This window comes from Etheostoma cragini, chromosome 4, assembly GCF_013103735.1.
Source record: "Etheostoma cragini isolate CJK2018 chromosome 4, CSU_Ecrag_1.0, whole genome shotgun sequence".
Lineage (NCBI taxonomy): Eukaryota > Metazoa > Chordata > Actinopteri > Perciformes > Percidae > Etheostoma > Etheostoma cragini.
The window spans coordinates 23108868-23129366 of NC_048410.1; the positions used below are offsets into that span (position 1 = coordinate 23108868).

At 42.6% G+C, this 20499-nt stretch overlaps 1 protein-coding gene across 1 annotated transcript in view; it reads right to left on the reverse strand.

Moving 5' to 3' along the window:
* Positions 1–20499, reverse strand: part of LOC117943335 (plexin-A2-like) — a 79743-nt gene that overhangs the window by 52971 nt on the left and 6273 nt on the right. Inside the window, exons 2-3 of the mRNA XM_034869415.1 lie at positions 12426–13783; positions 10295–10477 (exon numbers count right to left, since the gene is read on the reverse strand). Of these exons, the coding sequence (XP_034725306.1) occupies positions 10295–10477; positions 12426–13649 (1407 nt within the window). The 5' untranslated portion in view covers positions 13650–13783. The remainder of the gene's footprint in view (positions 1–10294; positions 10478–12425; positions 13784–20499) is intronic.

The following is a 20499-nucleotide window of genomic DNA, read 5'->3' on the forward strand; positions in this document are numbered from 1 at the left end:
CTATTCCTCCTATTCCTCCTCTTCCGTAACACTATCCCACGCAGTAATGGAGCCAGTTTGTATTATTGTTTCCCACACTCTTCATTCTACATAAATAGCATAGAAAGCAGAGCATGTAAGCATTTCAATGGTGAAACCATGTTAAAATGAACTAGAACAATCGTCTACAAAAGGAGAGATACTGAGCTATGTGTGTTTTCAGTTGAGGTTGATGAGGTTGACTAAGGGCCATGGGGGCAGGGATGAGCTCACACAAATACTGACCCATCGTGACCGATCCATGGTGTTTTATTTCAGTGGTTTTAAAAGTGTTTTATTTTTATCATTTAAAACAGTGCTGGCCAGGCAGAAGCCTTCTGGGAGTACAACAGGTCCTCAATCTCTCCTTAAGCCCCACAGCTCTATAATGGGAGTAAGGCGGGTTTAATTGGTTTTATAATGAGCCTGCTTGTAGGAAATGACACACAAAGTTGCACACACACCCGCACGTTCCCACCTACACACACATAAACACACACACAGCCATGCAATCAAAGACACACAGACTTGCATGCAAACAGACTGCATACTGACTCTTTTGTTGGTTGCCCTCATTAGATTTGTAGTGATCAATACACCACCATGGATTAGTGCATATCAGGAACACACACCCAATATGCAACAATCCATATAGACCCAAATTAGGCCCCATCTTCAATTGTTATGCATAAGTATTTATCAGCCCCCTAGGAAGTTCATTTAGCCCTGTAACACATTTTTGCTATAACGGTAAAAAAAAACTGCGGCACCAAAAGCTTTTTCCCCATTGTAAAAAGTAACATCTGTAAAACTGCTACGACACCTCACCTCAAGGACTCTTGATTTAAGCTGTTTTAAACGTTTTATATTTGACCAACGTCTGTCTTGCTGGGAGAAACGGTTGTAGAAACTTGTGACATCACCACAATATAAACTCTATGGGCCATGCAGGAACTTGCGGTCGGGCCAGCGGGAGAAACACCTCCACACATATTCAGTGGGCCGCATATCACAGAGGCTTAGAACGTTTTTGCCTAGTGCAAGGTAAGCAACTCCATTGGACTGAACAGGCGCCTTATTGGGATACAGTATCCACTTTATGTAATACCAAAATGGTATCCATAAATAAATAAAAACACATTGTTGAATCCTATTTGGGAACGAAAGGACAAAAAACAAGACTAAAATGACATCATCTTTACAATCTTTAACTCACGCCGCTTCCTCACATGCAGATATTTTAAGGATTAGACTGATCAGGGGTCAGCTACACTCTACAAAAGCTCAGAGCGCCTTCTGTATGATCGTCTGTGTTCAAATTAGCTGCCATTGACCCTGTGAGTGGGTGTTTCCACAAAGCGCTTACACTTCAACATCTAGCTAGAATGCAACAACTGGATTTCAATCCACCTTGAATGCTTCTTGGTTGCATTTGTACTTAGCTATTGCATATCAAAAGAGCAATCTGTTCTGACCGAAATGAATGAAGTGACTATGTGCAAATGTCTTATTTAAGTAGTTAGGAAACTTTGTTCAAAGTCAATATGAACAACTTCAGACTTCCCAAAAACTCCAGTAAACCTTGTTTTAAAATTCAAGCAGCTTCCTCCTGTGAGGTCCATGTCATGTAACTGAAGAACTCAACTGATTTGCCATTAATCCCACATGTTCACATGACCTCAGTGAGCTCCTCATTTCAGTTTCTTTTCCCAGCTTCTCTCAGCTGACGAGGATATACACTGTTTATAAATATATATCTATATATATATATATAGATATATATTTAACCCATGAATAATATTTAAGCCGATAACAGCATCGTCTTCCTGCTGCTGAAATTCCATTGCGGAACCTGCAATGGAATATAAACAACCCAGATAAGCACGGTTTCCACAAACAGATATGCAACCTGAGCCCATGTGCTCTTAACGAAAAAAGCCTTCCTTTCTCGTAGCTGGGTTTGCATCTTAAATGCCCGGCTGCACTCTCATCCTGTGAGAGCCAAAGAAAACAAAACAAAAAACCTAGACTTCTTAGATGACACTTGGCTTGAGTCGGGTTGGCTCCGTTGTAAAGCTGCCAGACCTTGCATGAGCAATACATTTACCCAAATGTCTCTCCAGTGAGTATTTACATATGGGGTTGATTTTGAGATTCATTTCAGGCTATGATTTTATTCATGCTGAGAGGAAGTCTACATGGATGTGTCCCCGAACCCCTGCTTTTCCGCAGCAGATGGGGAAACATTGTAAAACAGATGATGACTATGTTTATGTGGTAATGGCTGTCCAATCTAAAAAAAAAGTGTGTCCATATGTGGCCAGCCAGTCTGTGCCCTCCACATTTACCCAGCTAACCTAAACATATGGATGATGACCCAGGAGGCATGGAGCACTCTGTTAAACCAATCATTCCCAATCTGCCACTCTGACAAGGTTTCATCTGTCCCTGAAGACTGCTCTGACCGACTTGAACCAAACACAAAGAGGTCAGTTCATTTATTCAACACCAAACTTGTCTTCTTCAGTCTTTCTGTGGGATTTAGCTGGAAACCAGTGATTCATCCTGTATGCAAACATTGGAATCACAGTAAAGTATTGTGTTTTGCATAAAAAAACACCAAAGGTAAATAAGTCACAATTTGGCAGGAAACCACACATACATCTTCCATAATACTGGGTAAAGGGCACAGACTGAAAATACATGCACGACCAGATATTACAAAGACTACTAACACAGACTGTAGGCAAGACATATTTTGGCAACAGCTTGACTCAATATTGTGACACGGTGCATGCAGCGACATAAGGCCAGACAACTGGGCACCTTTAAGGTTGAGTGGCTGTGCGTATAGTCCGATGGAGGATGACAGCCGAGGAGAGCGGGCGTTGATTAGCCCATATACCCATCACGGCTCTGTGAATGCTAATGAGACCAAGCTAAGGATAGAGCTGAGCTGATGCGGCTGATGAAAACAAAGAGTATTCTGGGGGAGATGGGTCACTGAGGTGGAGATGTGTATTACAAGACAGGACTAATCATTCAGCCATCACATTAACTACAGTCACAAAGCCAAAGCGTATTGATCATAGCCACTAGATACTCTGTATGTGGGCAAGTGCCCATAACTTAACGCGATTACCAACTGGGTCGGAAGAGAGGTCATGGCGTGTGTATGTGTGTGTGTGTGTGTGTTCATGCATGTGTGCTTTTAAGGGTTGTTGTTAAAAGCCTTCCAGCTGCAGAAGCCAACATTTTCAGTTTGCTCTAACCTTCAGCTGTATGGCAAGCTTCCAGGTCTTCATACCACATTTTCTACAACTTAGCCACAGTCTCCTCTGTCTCTTCATGTTCACTTCTTTTCTCTCTCCTTGAGGACATGGTTTCCTGATCTCTGTTTCCTGTCCTCCTCCACAAGCCCCCCGTCCCTCCAATCATTCCCATTGTTTGTCGGGTTCCCATGGCCCACCAACAAAAGCAGCGGGAGGGGGACAGTGGAACAATTCATGGCACCCATATGGTCTTCATTTTGCAGACCGCAATGCAGTCACAGTCCTCTTGTGTGTGTGTTTATGTGAGTGAGCAGGAGGAAGAAAAGAAAGAGAGGACAAAACCAGAAAGAGATAGCGCTGCTAAATAAAACTGCAGTGAGAAAAAGCAGAGAGATGAACACCTTTTTACCTTTCTTTGTTATGACTAAATTGCCTCCCTTAATACCATTTAGTATTTCAGCTGCTCTGAGACATCTAATGGCGATCCGCTCTGAAGAGCTTCACCCTCAGGTCCAGCTCCCTTCATGCAGTTATGAAAATTCTATTCAGCTGCTGCCCCTCCCCCCCATTCTTATGATTTAAATCATCAAATCTCCCCTTTTCTGCCCCCCCCCCCCCTTGCTTGGAGAATTTCCCCACCCGGTCAACTCTCAAGAAGCCATAATGAATCCACTATTTGCATGAGAGTATTTAACTAAAGTTTGTTGTGAGCTTAACATTTCCAACCATTTCTAGGGAAATACCGCTGCTGAGTAGCTGAAGCCACTGAGGTAATGTGCTGGTCGGTTTTATATTGCAGCGTGTGCCTCCTTCACAATTATATATGCCAGCACCGAGCTAATTCTCTTACAGTGATTGATCAGTAAAGGCATCAGTGGCTCACTCAAAAGCAGTGTTGAGGCAGCTGCAGGGATCAAATGGGTTAGTTAAAGGACTGGATCTCCACCAGATGTCCTTCCCCTGCATGTGGAGAGTGAGATGGAATCTTTAGATATGCAATGGTTTCATCATATGATAAAATATTACTGCAGTTGAATTGCGGCAGGTTGGATATCATTGATTTCCCTCTGAAATGGAATGCACTCTAAACATTAGTAGAAACTCGGACCATCTTGATAATGACTTGGACAATCCTCGTCCTAACACTCACTGTGTCAGGGAAGCACCCGGTTGCACTGTGCATGCCATTGTAGTCCTTCTGAGCATTACGGTACCCTGATGAAAATATTCCTCAGAAAATCAATTCCACTCAACATCTGGTATGTGTTTGAGGCATCCACATGGTGAGCAAATGTATAATGTCATTCTACAGTGTGCTTACTGTACTTGCTGGGATTCTGGAGCATGGAGACATAATTCTGCTGTCCTTCCTAAGTAGAAAAGTGAAATGGAGTATGGTACCTGGGGAAATGTGTTTGTAGTCTGATACTGCAGATTTTGGAACTGATTAATACTAACCATTTATTTACAAATCAAACAACAATGCTACTCAAACCACATTTTCAGTGTCTTTACCGATTTCAGTTGTTTTGTTCAGTTCAGTCAGTAGTCACTGTCACTTGGCAGTAGTCACTGACTGTGATTCACTGTTGTTGTTTTTTCCTAAAATAAGTGATCACTTCATCATTTACTGTAAATGCACATCAGTGAGCCATACCTTAACTCTTCATAATGCTACAACCTCATGGCACTGCTTTTTACTTTGTGCAAATCAGCAGTGATGTCAGTCTCTTACTGGTTTAAGTTTTTTTTCTTTCTGGGCATAGATATGCACCGTTTATGCAATTATTGCTCAGCAGCCACCTGTCTGCTACAGAATTATTGCATCCTGATGTTTATCTTGCTTTTGCAGTCGTTTAGTAACCCAAAAGGTAATACATTAGCTGAGCTGTTAGGTACATACAGTGGCTTAGCTGACAGGGGAGCTCTACTGCTAAAAGCTACTGATTTGGTCGGTGACAATGGCATCAAAGATTTGTTTGTACATGTACCAGATTCACCTCTACTCTCTCCACCTACCCAGGGTTCTTTCAATATGTGCTCATGTTTATAATAATGTTATGTATCTCAGGCTCTGCCTGCTGGTTTGTGAGCTCTGGCACAGTCTATGTCCCACTTGCTCAGATTTGTTTTAGATCATCACCCAGAGCCACACCACTAAACTCATTATTGTTGCAATAATGGTTAAAGCCTTGATGTGATTGCTAACGAGGGGAAATTGTGCCATCGGCGCCAATGAAAGTTGCATATACCAACTCCTCCTGCCTTGAGACTGGAATAGATTTACACAAGGATCAGTGAGATAATGGCTTTTACCTGGATTCACCTCATTAGCGTGCATGCATGAAAAGTGTAAAAGCCTCTTTTGTATTCAGTCCAGAGCTACCTACAGGGCCAGGGGGGTCATATTACTCAGCTAAAATCAACAACTTAAGACAACAAAACTGTGAGAGGTGATGATAGAAATATCCCGTTATATATCTGGACTAGGAGCAGCCTTATCGAGAGACGTTGATGGACTCATCCATATGGTGTATGGTGCTCGGATGGTGAGACTGTTGTTTATCCCTTTGACCTTTCACCTAAGCCACACCCTTCCTGTGGCAGGCTTGACCTTTGCAATGACCCTGCTGCTAAAGTGATCCGCTGATGGCATTTATTGTCATGCCCCATTTCCACTCAGCCTGTCCATTTGGGGGTGATGGAATAGGATTCGAGAGGTGACCCCGGTGCTCCTGGAGGCTCCTAGGAGTCTGAATCACGGCAGCTTGTTCTCTCAGTGTAATGACAAACTCTGGCCTTTGGACACCATGCACTTAGACCAGTAATGACGGATGTCGTTACTACTAACCCAACCTTTCTGCTCAGTTACTGAACACATACAAAAACATACATGTTGCTGTGTTTTACTGATCTAACTTCTCTTTCTTCCTGAATCTGTCCCTATTTCTTTTCTAACTGACGATCTGAGTCTTTTTACCTCTCTCTTTATTGTTTTGCTCTCCCTTTGTAATTTTTCTGTCTTTGTCTCACACTGTCTGTCCCAGATTCTTCTCTCTCTTTCTGTCAGGCTAACTTGTCTTTTTCCCCCCGATGGCTCATCCAATGAAAGAGCTGCAGTGATGCTATCTTCGCTCCCAGTCTGGACCCTTGTGTGTATGTGTGTGTGTGTCAGACAGATTGCTCCTCATAAGACTGAGACCCCCAGGCTAATGTCACAACAGTCCTCTCACACATTTCCTCCGTCAGCTGCATGCCTGTACAACTGTGCAGTAAGCAGAGCCAGCGGTGATTCCAAGTCAATCCGGTTGGATCAAAGAATGAGCCTCATAGGAACTTGATTATGATATATCATTACAGTATGCATTTGAAATCAAACATGATAGACAATGAGTTGAATCAACTTTATGATCCCTTCAGAAAGAGGTCATTGAATGTCTTTGGGCCTTAAGGGTTCCTACATGTAAGGCTGTGAAATAAATCACTATGGTGGCCGATGCATTCCTGTAGATGCCGGTTTTTGTACATTTTCTATAGTTAGGAATACCAATTAGCATTAAGGGGTCAAACCGCATCTGACACCCCACCACCCCCCCCCCCCCCCCCCCCCACACACACACACACACACACACACACACACACACACCTTTCTGATTTTTGTAGCTGTATGAAAGCGACCATCATGTCTACTTCACTCAGTCATTGATCCAGGTGTGCAGAGTTGAGAAATTAGACCTGAAATCATTAGTCGACTGATAACATTTCTTTGAGAATGAGATCATTGTTTTAGTCGTTTCTCCTAAACAAATATGCTAAACATTCTCGGACTGTAGCGTCTTACTTGAGAAGATTTGAGGAATTTTTTTGTCACGTATGATAGACAACTGATAATGTGTGGGTATTGGACTTTTAATCAGATAAAACAAGCATGTCGTGGTATTTACTATTTTCTGACCCCCTTTTTATAGCCAAAATGAATAATCAATGGATGAGTCATTAATTAAGAAAGAAATGATAAATAATCAGTAGCCCTAAAATGGGCAGAATTTAAGCTTTTCTCTCTCACTCTCTCTCTCTTTTTCATTTGTCACTCAACTTCTTCGTTTAACACCATGAATGCACCTGATGATGCAAGCATGGTAGAACAGCAGAAACCGAGTACTAAGGGAATACAAAAGTTACACTTAAAAGGATGAGGCTGGCAATGTTTTTTTGTTTTTCTTATCGTTAACAAATCAAATGAAAGGATCAAAACCACCAATACTTTAGTCAACCTTTCAATGTTTTCAAGTTCTCCTGCCTGTCTGTGGCACTTAGCTTCTTTTGTCCTCCTATCTCTAAAAACATGTCACAAGTATAGGCTATATTTTCATGAAGTAATTTTCTGAAACAACTGGGCGCTGTCCTTTTTGCACTTGTTGCGGTGTATTTTCAGCTGCAGATTTGGTGTATTCGTGAGTATGTATGGCAGCAGAACGGCTGACTCAAAATAAATATATTTTGCCCATATTCATCATAATAAAAAAACATGTCACAGAGTGCAACACTGTGGCTTAAGGATATGTTTTTAATAGTCTTGGACAACAATGGAGATGTGTGCCACAGAAGAATAAGATATATCAGGGTTAAGGCTACACAAGCAGTATTAATAGTGTACATTCATGTTTTGTTTTATTTATTGGATTTCTTGACAATAAGAACATATGTGGAATATGACCAGGTCTTTAAGACCTTGAAGAATGGAGCAAGATATTCAAATATAGAATTTGAAAAAAATAATGAGACTTTAAAGTCAGGGTAAAGCAAAATTTGTGATTTTTCAATATAGCCTACATGTTAGAAATACTTGTTAAAAACATGTATTGTAATGTATTGTAACTGTATTGTACTGAATTGTGGAGTTAGACCATCTTTAACCATTTCTGTGTCCAGGATTTTTTGGGCGACATTAAAATCATGGTTTAATGAAGCACTAAAGTCATAACCCCTCCCCCCTACTGTATGAAAAACGATGGTACTACCAACGTTAGAGCGCGTCTCGTTTTGTTCACCAAGTGTGTGAGCGGTTCGACTTCCCTACATTCCGCAAGCTCGCTTACAAACACAAGCACAATAGTTGTCACTGAGTATTTCAGCCTGAATCGGCGACCCGGCCCGCCGGCGGCTGCTGCTCACAGCAGCTGGAGTGTGCTAGCTACTGGCTGTCGCCAGGGTGTGGCTCAGGGTGTGTGCTGTCTGTCTATAGATCGTGATTGCTACTGGGTTAGACAGTCTGTTGGGTTAGCTGCTAACGACAGTCTGTTCTCTTCGGCTCTTGCTTCGTATATGTGCTAGCAAACTAACACACCTGAAACAAGAGTCAGCCAATGGCAGCGGCCGATGCCAGCCCCAATGTCTAAAGAGCGGAGAACACTGCTAATTGAAACCTAATTTTATATATTTATCAACTGTTTTGCTCCTTCACAGACAGACTCAGAACACATTTATTTTTGCTTTACCAGGACAATAAAAGAATGGGTACGCTAATGTTAGGCTATGAATGGAAGAAAAGTCATATTAGACTTGTTAGACTAGTAAATGAATTGAAAATCATTTTTATTCTGGTTTTCTTGTGCCTTATAAGGTGAAAGATTTAGCTGGGGGATCTGAACCTGCATACAAGACACAGAGAACACTAACAACTCTAATGGTGTTTTATTAACATGTAAAAATCTGTGTCGAGCACACAAAGACAATGTGAAGTGGACCTTTAAGTATTTGGTAATGCTAAACGCTATTTAAACCAAAATCCACCAGGACATGTGTTAAGCAAGTGGCACTAGAGCTGCATAATGTCTTGTTACTAATACAAAGGGACCGAAGGAACAGGCATGTTCAGTTTGTCCTGCAGGCTGCAGATGTAGCGCTGCATGATTACTGCACCTTTGTTCAGCTGAACAAACATATGTTGTTTGTCCAACATAATCAATGTGAAATACAGTGTTAAACAAACCCAGTTAAGCTAATTAGGCCCTTTATTGATCATATTATTGCACTAATTCTTGTTAATGGATTTAAGATTATAATTACATAAATGCATTGTAATATGAAGTTTGGTGGAAGGAACCTGTTTTGTGATGTAACTAAAGGGACATTCCACCAATTTAAGACATGAGTTAAATGTGATACTGTGTTGCATGGTGAGTGCACAACTCTTTGTTTTGTTTTTTTCTGTTGTCTCTCTTTGTTAATTCTGAGAAAGTGATGATGTCACAACGATGTCATCAGGGTTATCTTGACTTTGGCATTGGCCCTTCACATTCCTAACAGCAAGCCTGCATTACTTACACACTTTGGGCAAGGGGTTAGACATGATCGTTTAGGAGACAGGGAAGGTCTAACAAAAAGCTCTGCGCTGCATTATGGGAAATTTGGTTCCAGTGTGTTTGGAGTTTGACTCTCCAAACTAGGAACTAAATGTCAGGATATCTCTGGCTCTGCTGCATCACGTTCAACTACTCTTTTGTAGTCTGTCCCCAAACTTTGTGTAAGTGCCACTAAATTGTAGGAGTAGTATTTTAAACTTTGTGAATTCATTTTTATTTGGCACGGAACATTTCATGTATCATAGAAATGTGTCCTTTTAAGCGTTGTTTGTTCTGTGCTTGGACTTGATGCAGGAGATTGATGCTACTTGTGTAGTTTCATCAATCCTATTCACCCATTTTGCCTTTTTTTGTGGCTACTTTCCATTAGCTAGCCAGCTTTGTAAGAAAAAGACTTTTCCATTCTTAACCGCGCCGACTAATCTCCGAGGAGTTGATTGTTTTGCCAACAACTGGAAATAGCCATGAAGGGGCATGACATCAGACCTATTTAACTCGCTGCACAAACCTGAGATGCCCATTGGTCATCTACAGCCTCGAGAAATCAGTGTTGTGTTTTGAGTAGATAAGTGATGTTATTTCAAGAGGATCTGGTTACCTCTCTTGAAACAACCAGACAATCCCTCAGTATGCTCTCACCTTCTTCAGCCGTCCACTCCTGGTCCCCAGGAAGATCACACTGTGTCCATTGTAGACGTAGGAGGTGACAGAGGTCAGCCTGTCCCTGCTCTCCGTGTACACCGTCTGACCCGACACCAGCTGGGAACCCCCCAGGGGCTGGTTTATATCCAGGCCACAGAAGTGATCATCGATGGGAACAGGCTGCATGGAGAGAGAGAGGGATGGACAGATGGGTGTTGGGGTGAAGATGAAGAAGGAATTACAAATATGAATGCAGAGAGGTGTTATGTGAGAAGGTGAGTGGAAGAAAAGAGGAGAAAATGTGAAATGAGGGAGGGATTGAAAAGGGAAGAGAGTGAGAGGAAGGAGGAAGTGGGGATGACACATGTAAGGAGGGGAGGTGCAGGTAGCGCGAGAGAGAGAGAGAGGGAAGAGCGTAAGTGGGAGCCAGAGAAATGACTGAGATCACTGCAGACACATACGAATACAAGACGAGAACTCAAGCTGACCTGTGGCAATCCTAACATGCATTAAGTGCACAATATTCAGGATGAAAAAAACGGTTACTTCAAAAGGGTTCGGGCTGCCGCTTTTATCAACAAGCCTCGGAGCGGCCAAATTTGGGGAGCAGACTAATTGCTGATGGCAAACACGAGAAACGCTGTGTATTTTGCGCCTGTTTCTGTGATTTTTAGATCACTTGATCTGACATTACACAAACACACAACACAAGATATGTCAGGTTTAAGCATCAAAGAGAGCCGTGTGCTTTGCAGTCCTGTTGCATCTTTTGGTAATAACATGCAAACTTGGCTAATTGCCTGTCGCTCAGAGTATGAATACTTTTTTTAGGGCAGCTAATTTCTTATTTCACATCCTCAACTTCTAACGCATATTAGTTCTTACTGTTTTTCTTTCATCAAACAAAGTGCCCTGAGCTTTAATGACTGCGATTAGTGAAATAAGCTCAGTGTAAACAAAAACTTCTTATCTTACCACACATAAGCCAAAGTCTTTCTGGCAATAGTATGCCTTCATTCAACTCTTCTCTTTTGAAAGTTATTGTCCTGTATCTCTGAATATTCTTAACATTTGCATTTGTTACTGTTGACTGCTTGCCAAATTGCCAGTCTAAAGTTCTGCAGTTGAATTTTTGATTACATGCCTTTTATAACTAATTGGAAAGGTTGGATGTTAAATTAGAAATATAAGGGATTCATCTAAATTCCAGGTCAGTCTTCATAAATACTTCATCATCACTTCAATTAGTTATCGCCTTTTTCAGTAATTATCCTCAATCTAAAAAGAAAATATTCGGATCTTTCACTTTCAAGATATCCATTTTCACAGGAAAGAAAATATTTTGATCTTTCACTGTGTAATTAGTCATGCACCCAAAGAAACACGGTATCTAATCACATCTTAAAAAAGCTGAACCGCTGCGTTTCATTTCCAAGTCCATTTTAGATATAATGCCCTTTTGGTTAACTGCACAGTAAGACTTAATTACAAATTATTATTTGTCTCTGTCCCCCCTCAGCTGCTTTTATGAATAACATTACTGAACATCTTATTTGTTTATTGGCATGGAAGAATCAAAGTACATGTTGTGAACCAACAGAGCCAAGGATGTGATGAATATCATTGTTTTCATGATTCGCTTTCAACTTATTTCCATGAAAGCCACTCATTATGCAGAATTATAGCTTTCACAAGGAACAGACTTGGACATTTACAAGAAAGCACTTTTCTCAAGATCAAGAACAGGTCTCAGAGGGCTCTAATACAGCTGACAGCAACAACAGTAGAAGGAAGGAGATGGGGGAAGAGGGGAGGGGGAGAAAAAGGGAAGTAGAAGTAGGCGTGAGTGAGTGCCCAAACCCCTGAATAAAATCAAAGCTCTATACAAAACTCCTCTGATTAGCATTGTGGAATTAATCTCCTCCAGCTCTTCTGCTCTTGTGGGATCCTGAAAACCTGAATGGTGTCTTCAGCACAGCTCTAGCTGACGGCCTATCAGCTATTTAGGCTTCAATCATGGTTGTGGATAAGCTTTCGGTAAATCTACATAAGGGCTGCTCACCACTTTTTGTAGTTAAGTATAAATATGTATGTTACAGTAGGATACATTTCTGTACTTTTCACCTACCGCCTTGGTGCACTGCACGTCCTTTCCCAGCAGCCAGTGCAGCTCCAGGTTTCCCTCTCCCTGGTAGCAGGACTGCAGCCGCTCCTTGATGCGAGCGTTGATGTCTTGGATGGTGAAGACGCAGAGAGCGGAGTGATCTGGAGGGTCGTGGCACTGCTTCTGTCCCTTGGAGAACACGGCAAAGAGCACGTCCTCCTGGGCGCTGATGTTGAGCGACTTTGCCAGAACCCTGCCGGCCTTAGACAGGTAAGCCGCCTGCAGCAGACGGTACTCCTCGCCTTTATGTACGCACCCCACAGGAAGTGACACGTACGAGTGGAACTTCTTGTCACCTTTGCAGAGGCGGATGATGCGAGAGGTGTAAAACAGATCGCCGGGGGAGCCGCCAGCAGGCATCCCATTCTCAGGCGTCTCCGGCTGCACGGTCATGAAGTAGACGAAGCTGCCGCTAGCAAAGCCGTAGATGTAGAAGATGTCAAAGTGTGGGACAAGAGCCAGTGTGTCTGAGGGGATTTTAATAAGAGATGAAACAAAGTCTGTGTGAAGCTCGTAGTCCAGCATGGCAGAGGATTCTGGGTCGCGAGGCAGCTTGCGGCTGGAGATGGTTGGGAAGTAGTCCTGTTTGCCTCCGACGGCCGTGCCGATGTACAGGGTGGCATCCTGACCCTGCGAGGGCACGACAACCCCGTACATGGTCCCTGTCTGGTTGTCACTGGACAGGTAGTGTTCCTTCTTGTGCGTGGGCTCCACGAGGATGAACAAGTCATCCAGCCTCATCAGCTTGCAGACGCCCTGGTAGAGACTCCCGCAGGCCAGCAGCCGGTTGTGAGAGTAGTCGATGAGCAACAGTTTGTTCACGTTGTCAGTAGAGGCAAGAGGCTCAGAACAGGGCTGGACAATCAGCGGAGGATAACACGCTTTGTTGTCATACTCTGGCCCCGTGTCATGGGACACCAGGAGGGTGAGATTAGCCGACAACTTGTAGATTCGGTTGACAGCTCCGATGTACAGAGCTCCAGTAGACTGATGCACAGTCAGGTGGTTAAGCGACCACTCCCTCCTCTCTGATTGGAAGGTGTTCAGAGTCTGGCCAACAGTCGTCTTTTGATTCACAAAGATTAGAGTCAATAGCCACAGTGCCAGGGGCCATGACATGACCTTTAGTGGACAGGGACCTTTAGCGAGGCCGCAGTAAGTCCATCCTTTATCCGAACACGTTCCCATCCCCACAGGGCCCCAAAACAAATACCAAGCTCAGACAAAACACTTGGGATCGTGTGTCACCTGGGAGCAGTACTGCGCTGAAAAAGATGAGCTGAAGTGCGGTCTCGTTCTCCTCAAGTGATCTTCACATCATTCTGAAAGCGAGAAGAAAGACATTTGTTTTAAACTCAAAAGATCCTTGATTCTTTCGACATTGAAAAACTGCTTTCAGGGTATCATTAGACACTTCATCTAAAAACCTAGAAATATTCATATTTGTTTTTCCCTCTTTCTCTAGTTAGTCCGACACATGAGACATCAAAGAAACAAGTAGTCATTTGTTCAAACTGCCTCCCCATATTTACTAGCCTGAAAGACGGTCCAATATTCCCCCTATCAACAGGGGGGCTCATTATATTGCATCTCTGGAAAAGAGAACTAACTGTGGTCTATTACTTGAACAAAGCAGTGACATGCTGTAGCTGTGCCTTCCCTCTGTTTGGGTTGGCTAATTAAATGATCCAAATGTATTAATTATGCTTCCATATTTTGGGCTTCCTGTTTTCCTTTCTCCCCTCTGCCTTGTTCGTTTAAGTGGTTGAATCCAGGAGGAATTAATCACTCTCCACTGCGGCCGACATTCCTAAATTAATCAGGCTTTTTCTAGGGATGGCAGGGCGTCATTAGAGATTCAGAGCCAGGCAGCATCAACCCTCACACTTCCCTGTTTAATATAATTAGCATATTGTATGTAGATGTTTCCAGGGGACAAACAATGTCCCTCAAACACACGCTGGACTGGAGGATGGATGAGTTAGACACATTGCAAAGGATTTGGTTTGATGTGTTTGTGACCATTTCTTTTTTTTTTTTCTGTCATAACTCTTGTGATGTACAGTACAGTGTGTTTTAGTTTGTGGTGTTTCTTATACAGGTGAGACAAAATAAGCTAATTTGCAATAAAAAGCAGGAACAGGTTTTTATCTCAGAATAACGACATATGTTTAGTGAATGCAACACAAGCATTGTAGATAAAGTGGCTTCACATACGCCGTTACTTCACCATAGTCCATTAATGGAGTAATAAAACTGCCAGCATAGGAGGACGGATCATAAATTAAGACACCTACATCACCCTAAATCCTGTCCATGTGCCACCAAAAGCGTCTCCAATTTGTCCCTCAAGGTTCTTTCTATCTCCCCCTTTGTCACCGCCAGCAGCCCCTTCACACTCCTTTAATAATATCTCCTTTTTTTTCAAATCTTTTAAACCTTTTCAATGAAATGCCTCTAAATGTCCCCTAAAGATATGCTGCCAAAAAGCTAGAAGGCTTTAGCTCAAAGACAACTGTCTTTTTTGGCTGCAGCTAACGTAAACGGGGTGTTTTCTCAGTCAGACTTCCCAGTATAAGTAAAGGTTAAATGAAGACAGCTATGTCAGATCCTAATGCGGGGGTCATGATGCGGTGTTTGCTCTCCATTGGCTGACTAAGAGGACTTCTGGCTGAGTTGAGAGGGAGCCAGGGATGGAGCGGATGGACTGACACTGAGCTGGCTGGGCCGACTCCAGCTCCACTCCAGCATCTCCTGTCCATCTGTCCCCGCCTCGCTCACACCAGGGGAGAAGTCACTCGAGTGTCTCGACCTACTCTGCTCAATTTGGCAGGCTTAGTGTGAGAAACTCTACCCGTAATTGGCCACCTAAGAGTAACATCTGATGCCTGTTGTATTCCTGAATTTGAATCTGAACTTTTCTTTAATTATAATGCGTGACATTTAATTCAGACCCACCGTATGTGAAGCAATCCTAGTCACACTGTTGCTTTTATCTTTATATCTTTATCTATTTCTGCTTAAATGTTAGATCACAAAGCTGCTATTCTTTTCTTGACCACTATTTTCTAACTGGTTTGCTTTTATTAGTTCTCAGAAAGCTGAGATTTGGCAGGACATATTGGCTCTAATATTTACAGCTTCTTTATTTTTGGCCAAATGGTGTCCAACAAATTCCTTCTGAAAATCCCTGAAATCATCTGCTTTGCAAGCTGATGAGTCCCTGAACCAGTTTCTGTGTTGATGTAACCACCGTTTTCTATCATTTGTCACTGCATGTGCAAACCCGATGAAAAGAGTATTCAGGCCTTTTGAAATGTTTCAGTGGAAGCAATGACAGTCAGTATTTGTATGGACAAAAACATAAACTATTTTAAGCATTTATATTTGTTTTCAGTAAACAAAATTGCATAAAACCAGTGGTCACTGGAAACCTTTACTCCCTAGAGGGCAAACCTTTTTCTTCTTTTTGATGTAAGCTAGTGGGAAAGGGGATGCGGGAATGGGATGCGATGCCTTCAAGAGCTGTTGAAAGTGGGCGGATTATATCACAAATATTGGAATATATATATATATATACAAAAAATATATATATAAAATACACATATACAAAAAACTCCATGGAAATAACCATTAACAACAAGTGTGGTGTATGTGTTTGCAACCTAACAAAGACTAAATGTCCACTAAGTTTGATTAGGATATTGTATTGATGCAGTGAGTTGAAACAAGAAATGGCAAAAATGAGAAAGAAATGATTTGCCCCCAGGCCATTAATAGTCAATAGTGTACGCTTTCTGAGCCACAACTGACAACAAGCTCTTAGAGTAGTTCTTTACTAGGTTGGTACAGGTCTCCTGAGGGATTTTGGCCCATTCTACCATTACAAATTGTTCCAGCTGGTCCAAATCGCGTGGTAGCATGGATATTCACTTTGAGCACCCACCACAGATTCTCAATAGGATTGAGGTCTGGGCTCTGTGCAGGCCACTCCAGGACCTTGGTTTTGGTATCCTTCAGGAACTGTTGGACCGATTTCCATGTATTTATTAAGTCATTGTCTTTTTGGAAGACCCAGCGACGACCTAAGCATAGACTACAAGCACATTTCTGCATATTATCTCTCAAAATTTCAATATAATTTTCTGTTTTTAATGACACCAAGCACTGATGAATTCCTTCATTGGTGAGTGTTTAATTATATCAAGTGTTATCAATGCTGCAAACATTGGAAGGAATTTTAGGAAAACGTTCTATAATTCCTGGAGGGCTAATACTTTTGGCCTCAACTGTACATGAGCTGCCACAGAAAAAAAAACTCCAGAAAAGTGATTTTGTGTTCACCAATTCAACGAGGGTTGGCCCTTCTTTGGGGTGTCCAACAAAATCCCTTACCTTTTGAATTTCTCTTGTTCAAATCACACTGCAAACTTCCTGGTGAAGTGTAATTTGCATTGTTATCAGCACCTCTAGCACTGTCCTTTTCTCAACTAGAAGTAATTAATAAGACAGCGCTCTTCATGTCCAACAGCAAATAGCAGACCATATGATATTTGCAAAGCCAGGTTTGAGTCTGGCATGACCTTAAACAACAGACACCAGCGGTGCCACTCAGATGTTAATTCAGTGTTGAGAGTCTCCAGTCAAACCCCTGGAGGAATTACAAAACAGGGAGGGGATAAAGAGATGATAAAAAAGGAAGTGCTGGTGGCAAACGAAGCCAGGCAGGCAAGCAGCAGCCTCATCATTCCATCCATTTCTGTTCTCCCGGCTTTGGTCACGTCTAAGGCGTGCAGTCATGCTGCTCCGTGTTTACCCTGGATTATAGAGACAACTTTTTGCCCTGTGCAGTCCTCCCTGCTGAATTCTCCGCCTCGCCACTCAGACACGCTCCAGCCAAGACGTGACTCATTCACACTCACACACAGGAACATGGTTTGCTGAGGCCTCTGGGGACGCACGCTCTCAGCGGGCACCAATCACATTGCAGATGAGGGAGAAGCCAGCCTCTTGTGCTCCACAAACACGACCTCTTGACCTGGATCGAGATCAGTGGAACCAAATCCATCTTTTGGATTCAGCTTTTATTGGGGTGAAATGCTGTCATAGCTTCTGTAGCGCCCTGTTAGTTATGATGAAAGGGACAGAAGGGATGGTTAGCTTTTGTTTGTTTGTCCCAACTAAAGTGTTCATGGGGGATATTTCTTTGTTAGCCTGTCCAAGTGTATCATTTTCACTGCTCGCTCAAGTTCTAGAACATGAAGCCAGGCTTCCAACAGGTCGGCAAACATTTTTCTTGTCGTAAATTCACAAATTATGAAGATCTGTCATGAGTTATATCAATGACGTTATGTTAAAAAAAAAAAAAAAAAACTCATAACTTTTTGGGGGGATTTTGTAAATTTTTCCTTTGATGTGAAGACTGCATCTTTGTGAGATATAGTGGGTTTAAAAAACAACTGTTAAACCCCAGTGGGTACTGTCACAAAGCATTTCTAAATATTTCTAAAAAGTTTTCACACACCAGCAATAACATAGCTCAACATGTTCTTTTTACTTAAAAGAAAAACACATTTAGCACGGACAGCATGGTGTCCAAGTTTATCTTTTGTCCAAGTTTATCTTGTTTACATGTTGGATTGTAGATTTGGGTGAGATCTGTTGACAGAGTGCGCCGTGAGCTTTCTAAAGGTCAGGAGAAACATTTCTGTTCTCACACTTAGTCAACAATGGGAGTCATTATCACTAGCATCAGAAGTGATAAAAAAAAGTTTTTGTTGCTGTTGTTTTTTCTGGCCCTAGATTTATACCGCAGCACAAAAGCAATAACAGTATTAAACCACTGGGGCGGAAAGGTGTCTCACCTACAATAGTCATAACAGTTCTGTCTTTAGGATTTCAAGCCAGCTGGGCAGAAGTTTGCAGGGATTTTTGAGTCACTAGGTTTTCCAAGACAGGGCAGCTGATGGAAGTTGAAAGCCATTTAAGGAAGTTTATTCTTGGAGATGATTTCAGATTTGGGGTAAAAGTTGTGGCTGCAGCTCTTCTTGATAATGTACTGCACAATATATGGACTCATTGTATGCACGCTCACATGCCCTGATGGCAAACTCTTGTCTGGGGTTTCCTGCGAATACACATGGACGAGTCATTGGGGGGGGGCCATCGTTGTACACATTACACATGAATGAGTTGGGAGGGCGCCAGCCGCAACAGAATTTGACTTCCAAATGAATAAATGAAGGCAATTAGTAGATCTGTTTACAATGTTGTGGAGACAGAAGTGGGTCAAACGTGGCGAAGACAGGAGGGAGGAGGGAGCCAGCGAGCCAGAGCCAGGGGCTGTCGCTGGTACCTACAGTGATGAGTCGGAGAAATTAGGACATGAAAATGCCGTCTCTATTAAGGATGACTTATAAATGAATGTCATATTGAATCACAAGGGGCCGGTGGGGTTTATTAGAAAAAGCAATGTTTTGTGATCAGTCCACCGTGTTGGATCTGTGGCTGCGTTGTGAAGGGGCAGCCCAGGGCAATTGGCCCCTCCTCTTAAGGCCCCATTACAGAAAATTACAGAAACACAGACTCGGACCTCAGAGGGCATAACGTGAAGCGTTGATGCTCACACTGCAGATACCCACAGGAAATCTCCACTTTAATGCCGCACAGTGAAATTTTGTGACAGTTGGTGTGTTGTTCATTTTCTTCATTATGTTCTGCAATGCAAATGCAAACGACAGTGCTTCTTGCCAGATATTTCTCTCAGTCATGGGGGGGAAAACAGTATTTAGAATGATGATAATAACGCTTTGTGATGCTAGTATTCTCTGGAAACGAGTGTGAACTGCTGTTAATTCATTTAGTTTTGTTGGCAGCTCTTATGGCATGTCTTTGTGTCCCGGCATGATTTTATATTAACAAAAACAAAACCGTAATTGCCTTTTTTCCATCCTTGTTGTTTAGTTTATTGGTCAGAGCAGATAGGCTACTGCACGCTTTAGGACTCTCCAGCCAGCCACTAATCTTGATGGTAGCATAGCAGAGGATGTCTGCTGGGAACAGTAAAACAGCACTATGTCATCGCAACACGCTCTGCTCCTAATAACTGCAGGATGCTGCGAGGGACCTGGGCACAGGCAAATGTGACATAGGGGACCAATTGCAACACACATCACCACACAATACAGTTAGCAGCCTCCTCTGCAATGCATGCCATTATCTAAGGGCGCATGCATTATACATCCAGATACAGTTCTGTATCTGAAATTGCTGTTTAGAGCTGGGACCAGATGAAGGGCGCTGCTGCCACCGTTGCATTTAACCATGCATGCCATTCTCCTCCTTTCCCTCTTCTCAGCTCTGTCTCCTCTTCCATAAATCTCGTTGTCAGTCTTCCCTGGTTAATGGTGACCTCAAGCAGGCTCCTTTCAACTGCCGAAGCCCTCGTGTTGCATATGTGATGAGCATAAAGGGGAAAGTCAAAGTGACCTCCAGCACTGTGATGAAAACCCATGCAGCTCAAGTGCAATAGAGGGTCTTCTATAATTCAGCGGCCGCAGAAGAAGACAGAGTGAGCGGCGTTTGCTTTGGAGCCACACAGCGTGTGCACCCCTCCTCCTTCAACGTCACTTAAGCCCAAGAAGAAGAACAAGGGGTGAACAGAGGAGTCTGACCGGGGCTGAGTAATTTGTGCAGCTGAGGACATTAGAGAATGACAGTGGTGAAATGTGAGCTCTACTCTCTAGCCCAGAGACAAAAACACAGAGTTCTCCAGTTGTTGTTTTTTTTTAACTAGATGAGCCCTCAACCTTTTTTTTCTTCTTTTAGACATTTTTTCTTTGGCTCATAAACTACAAGCATGATATTCAGCCTCTGGCATGGCTGTCATTTTATTGTCTGCTCCCATATCTTCAGAGTTACCGTCTCTTTTGTCTGAGTTGACATTGCTCTTTCTCTATAACTCAGCTATGTTTCTGCTCAGACTGATTCGGTTACAGATGTGCCGGGCTATATTGCTTTTGCATGCATAAATCATGGA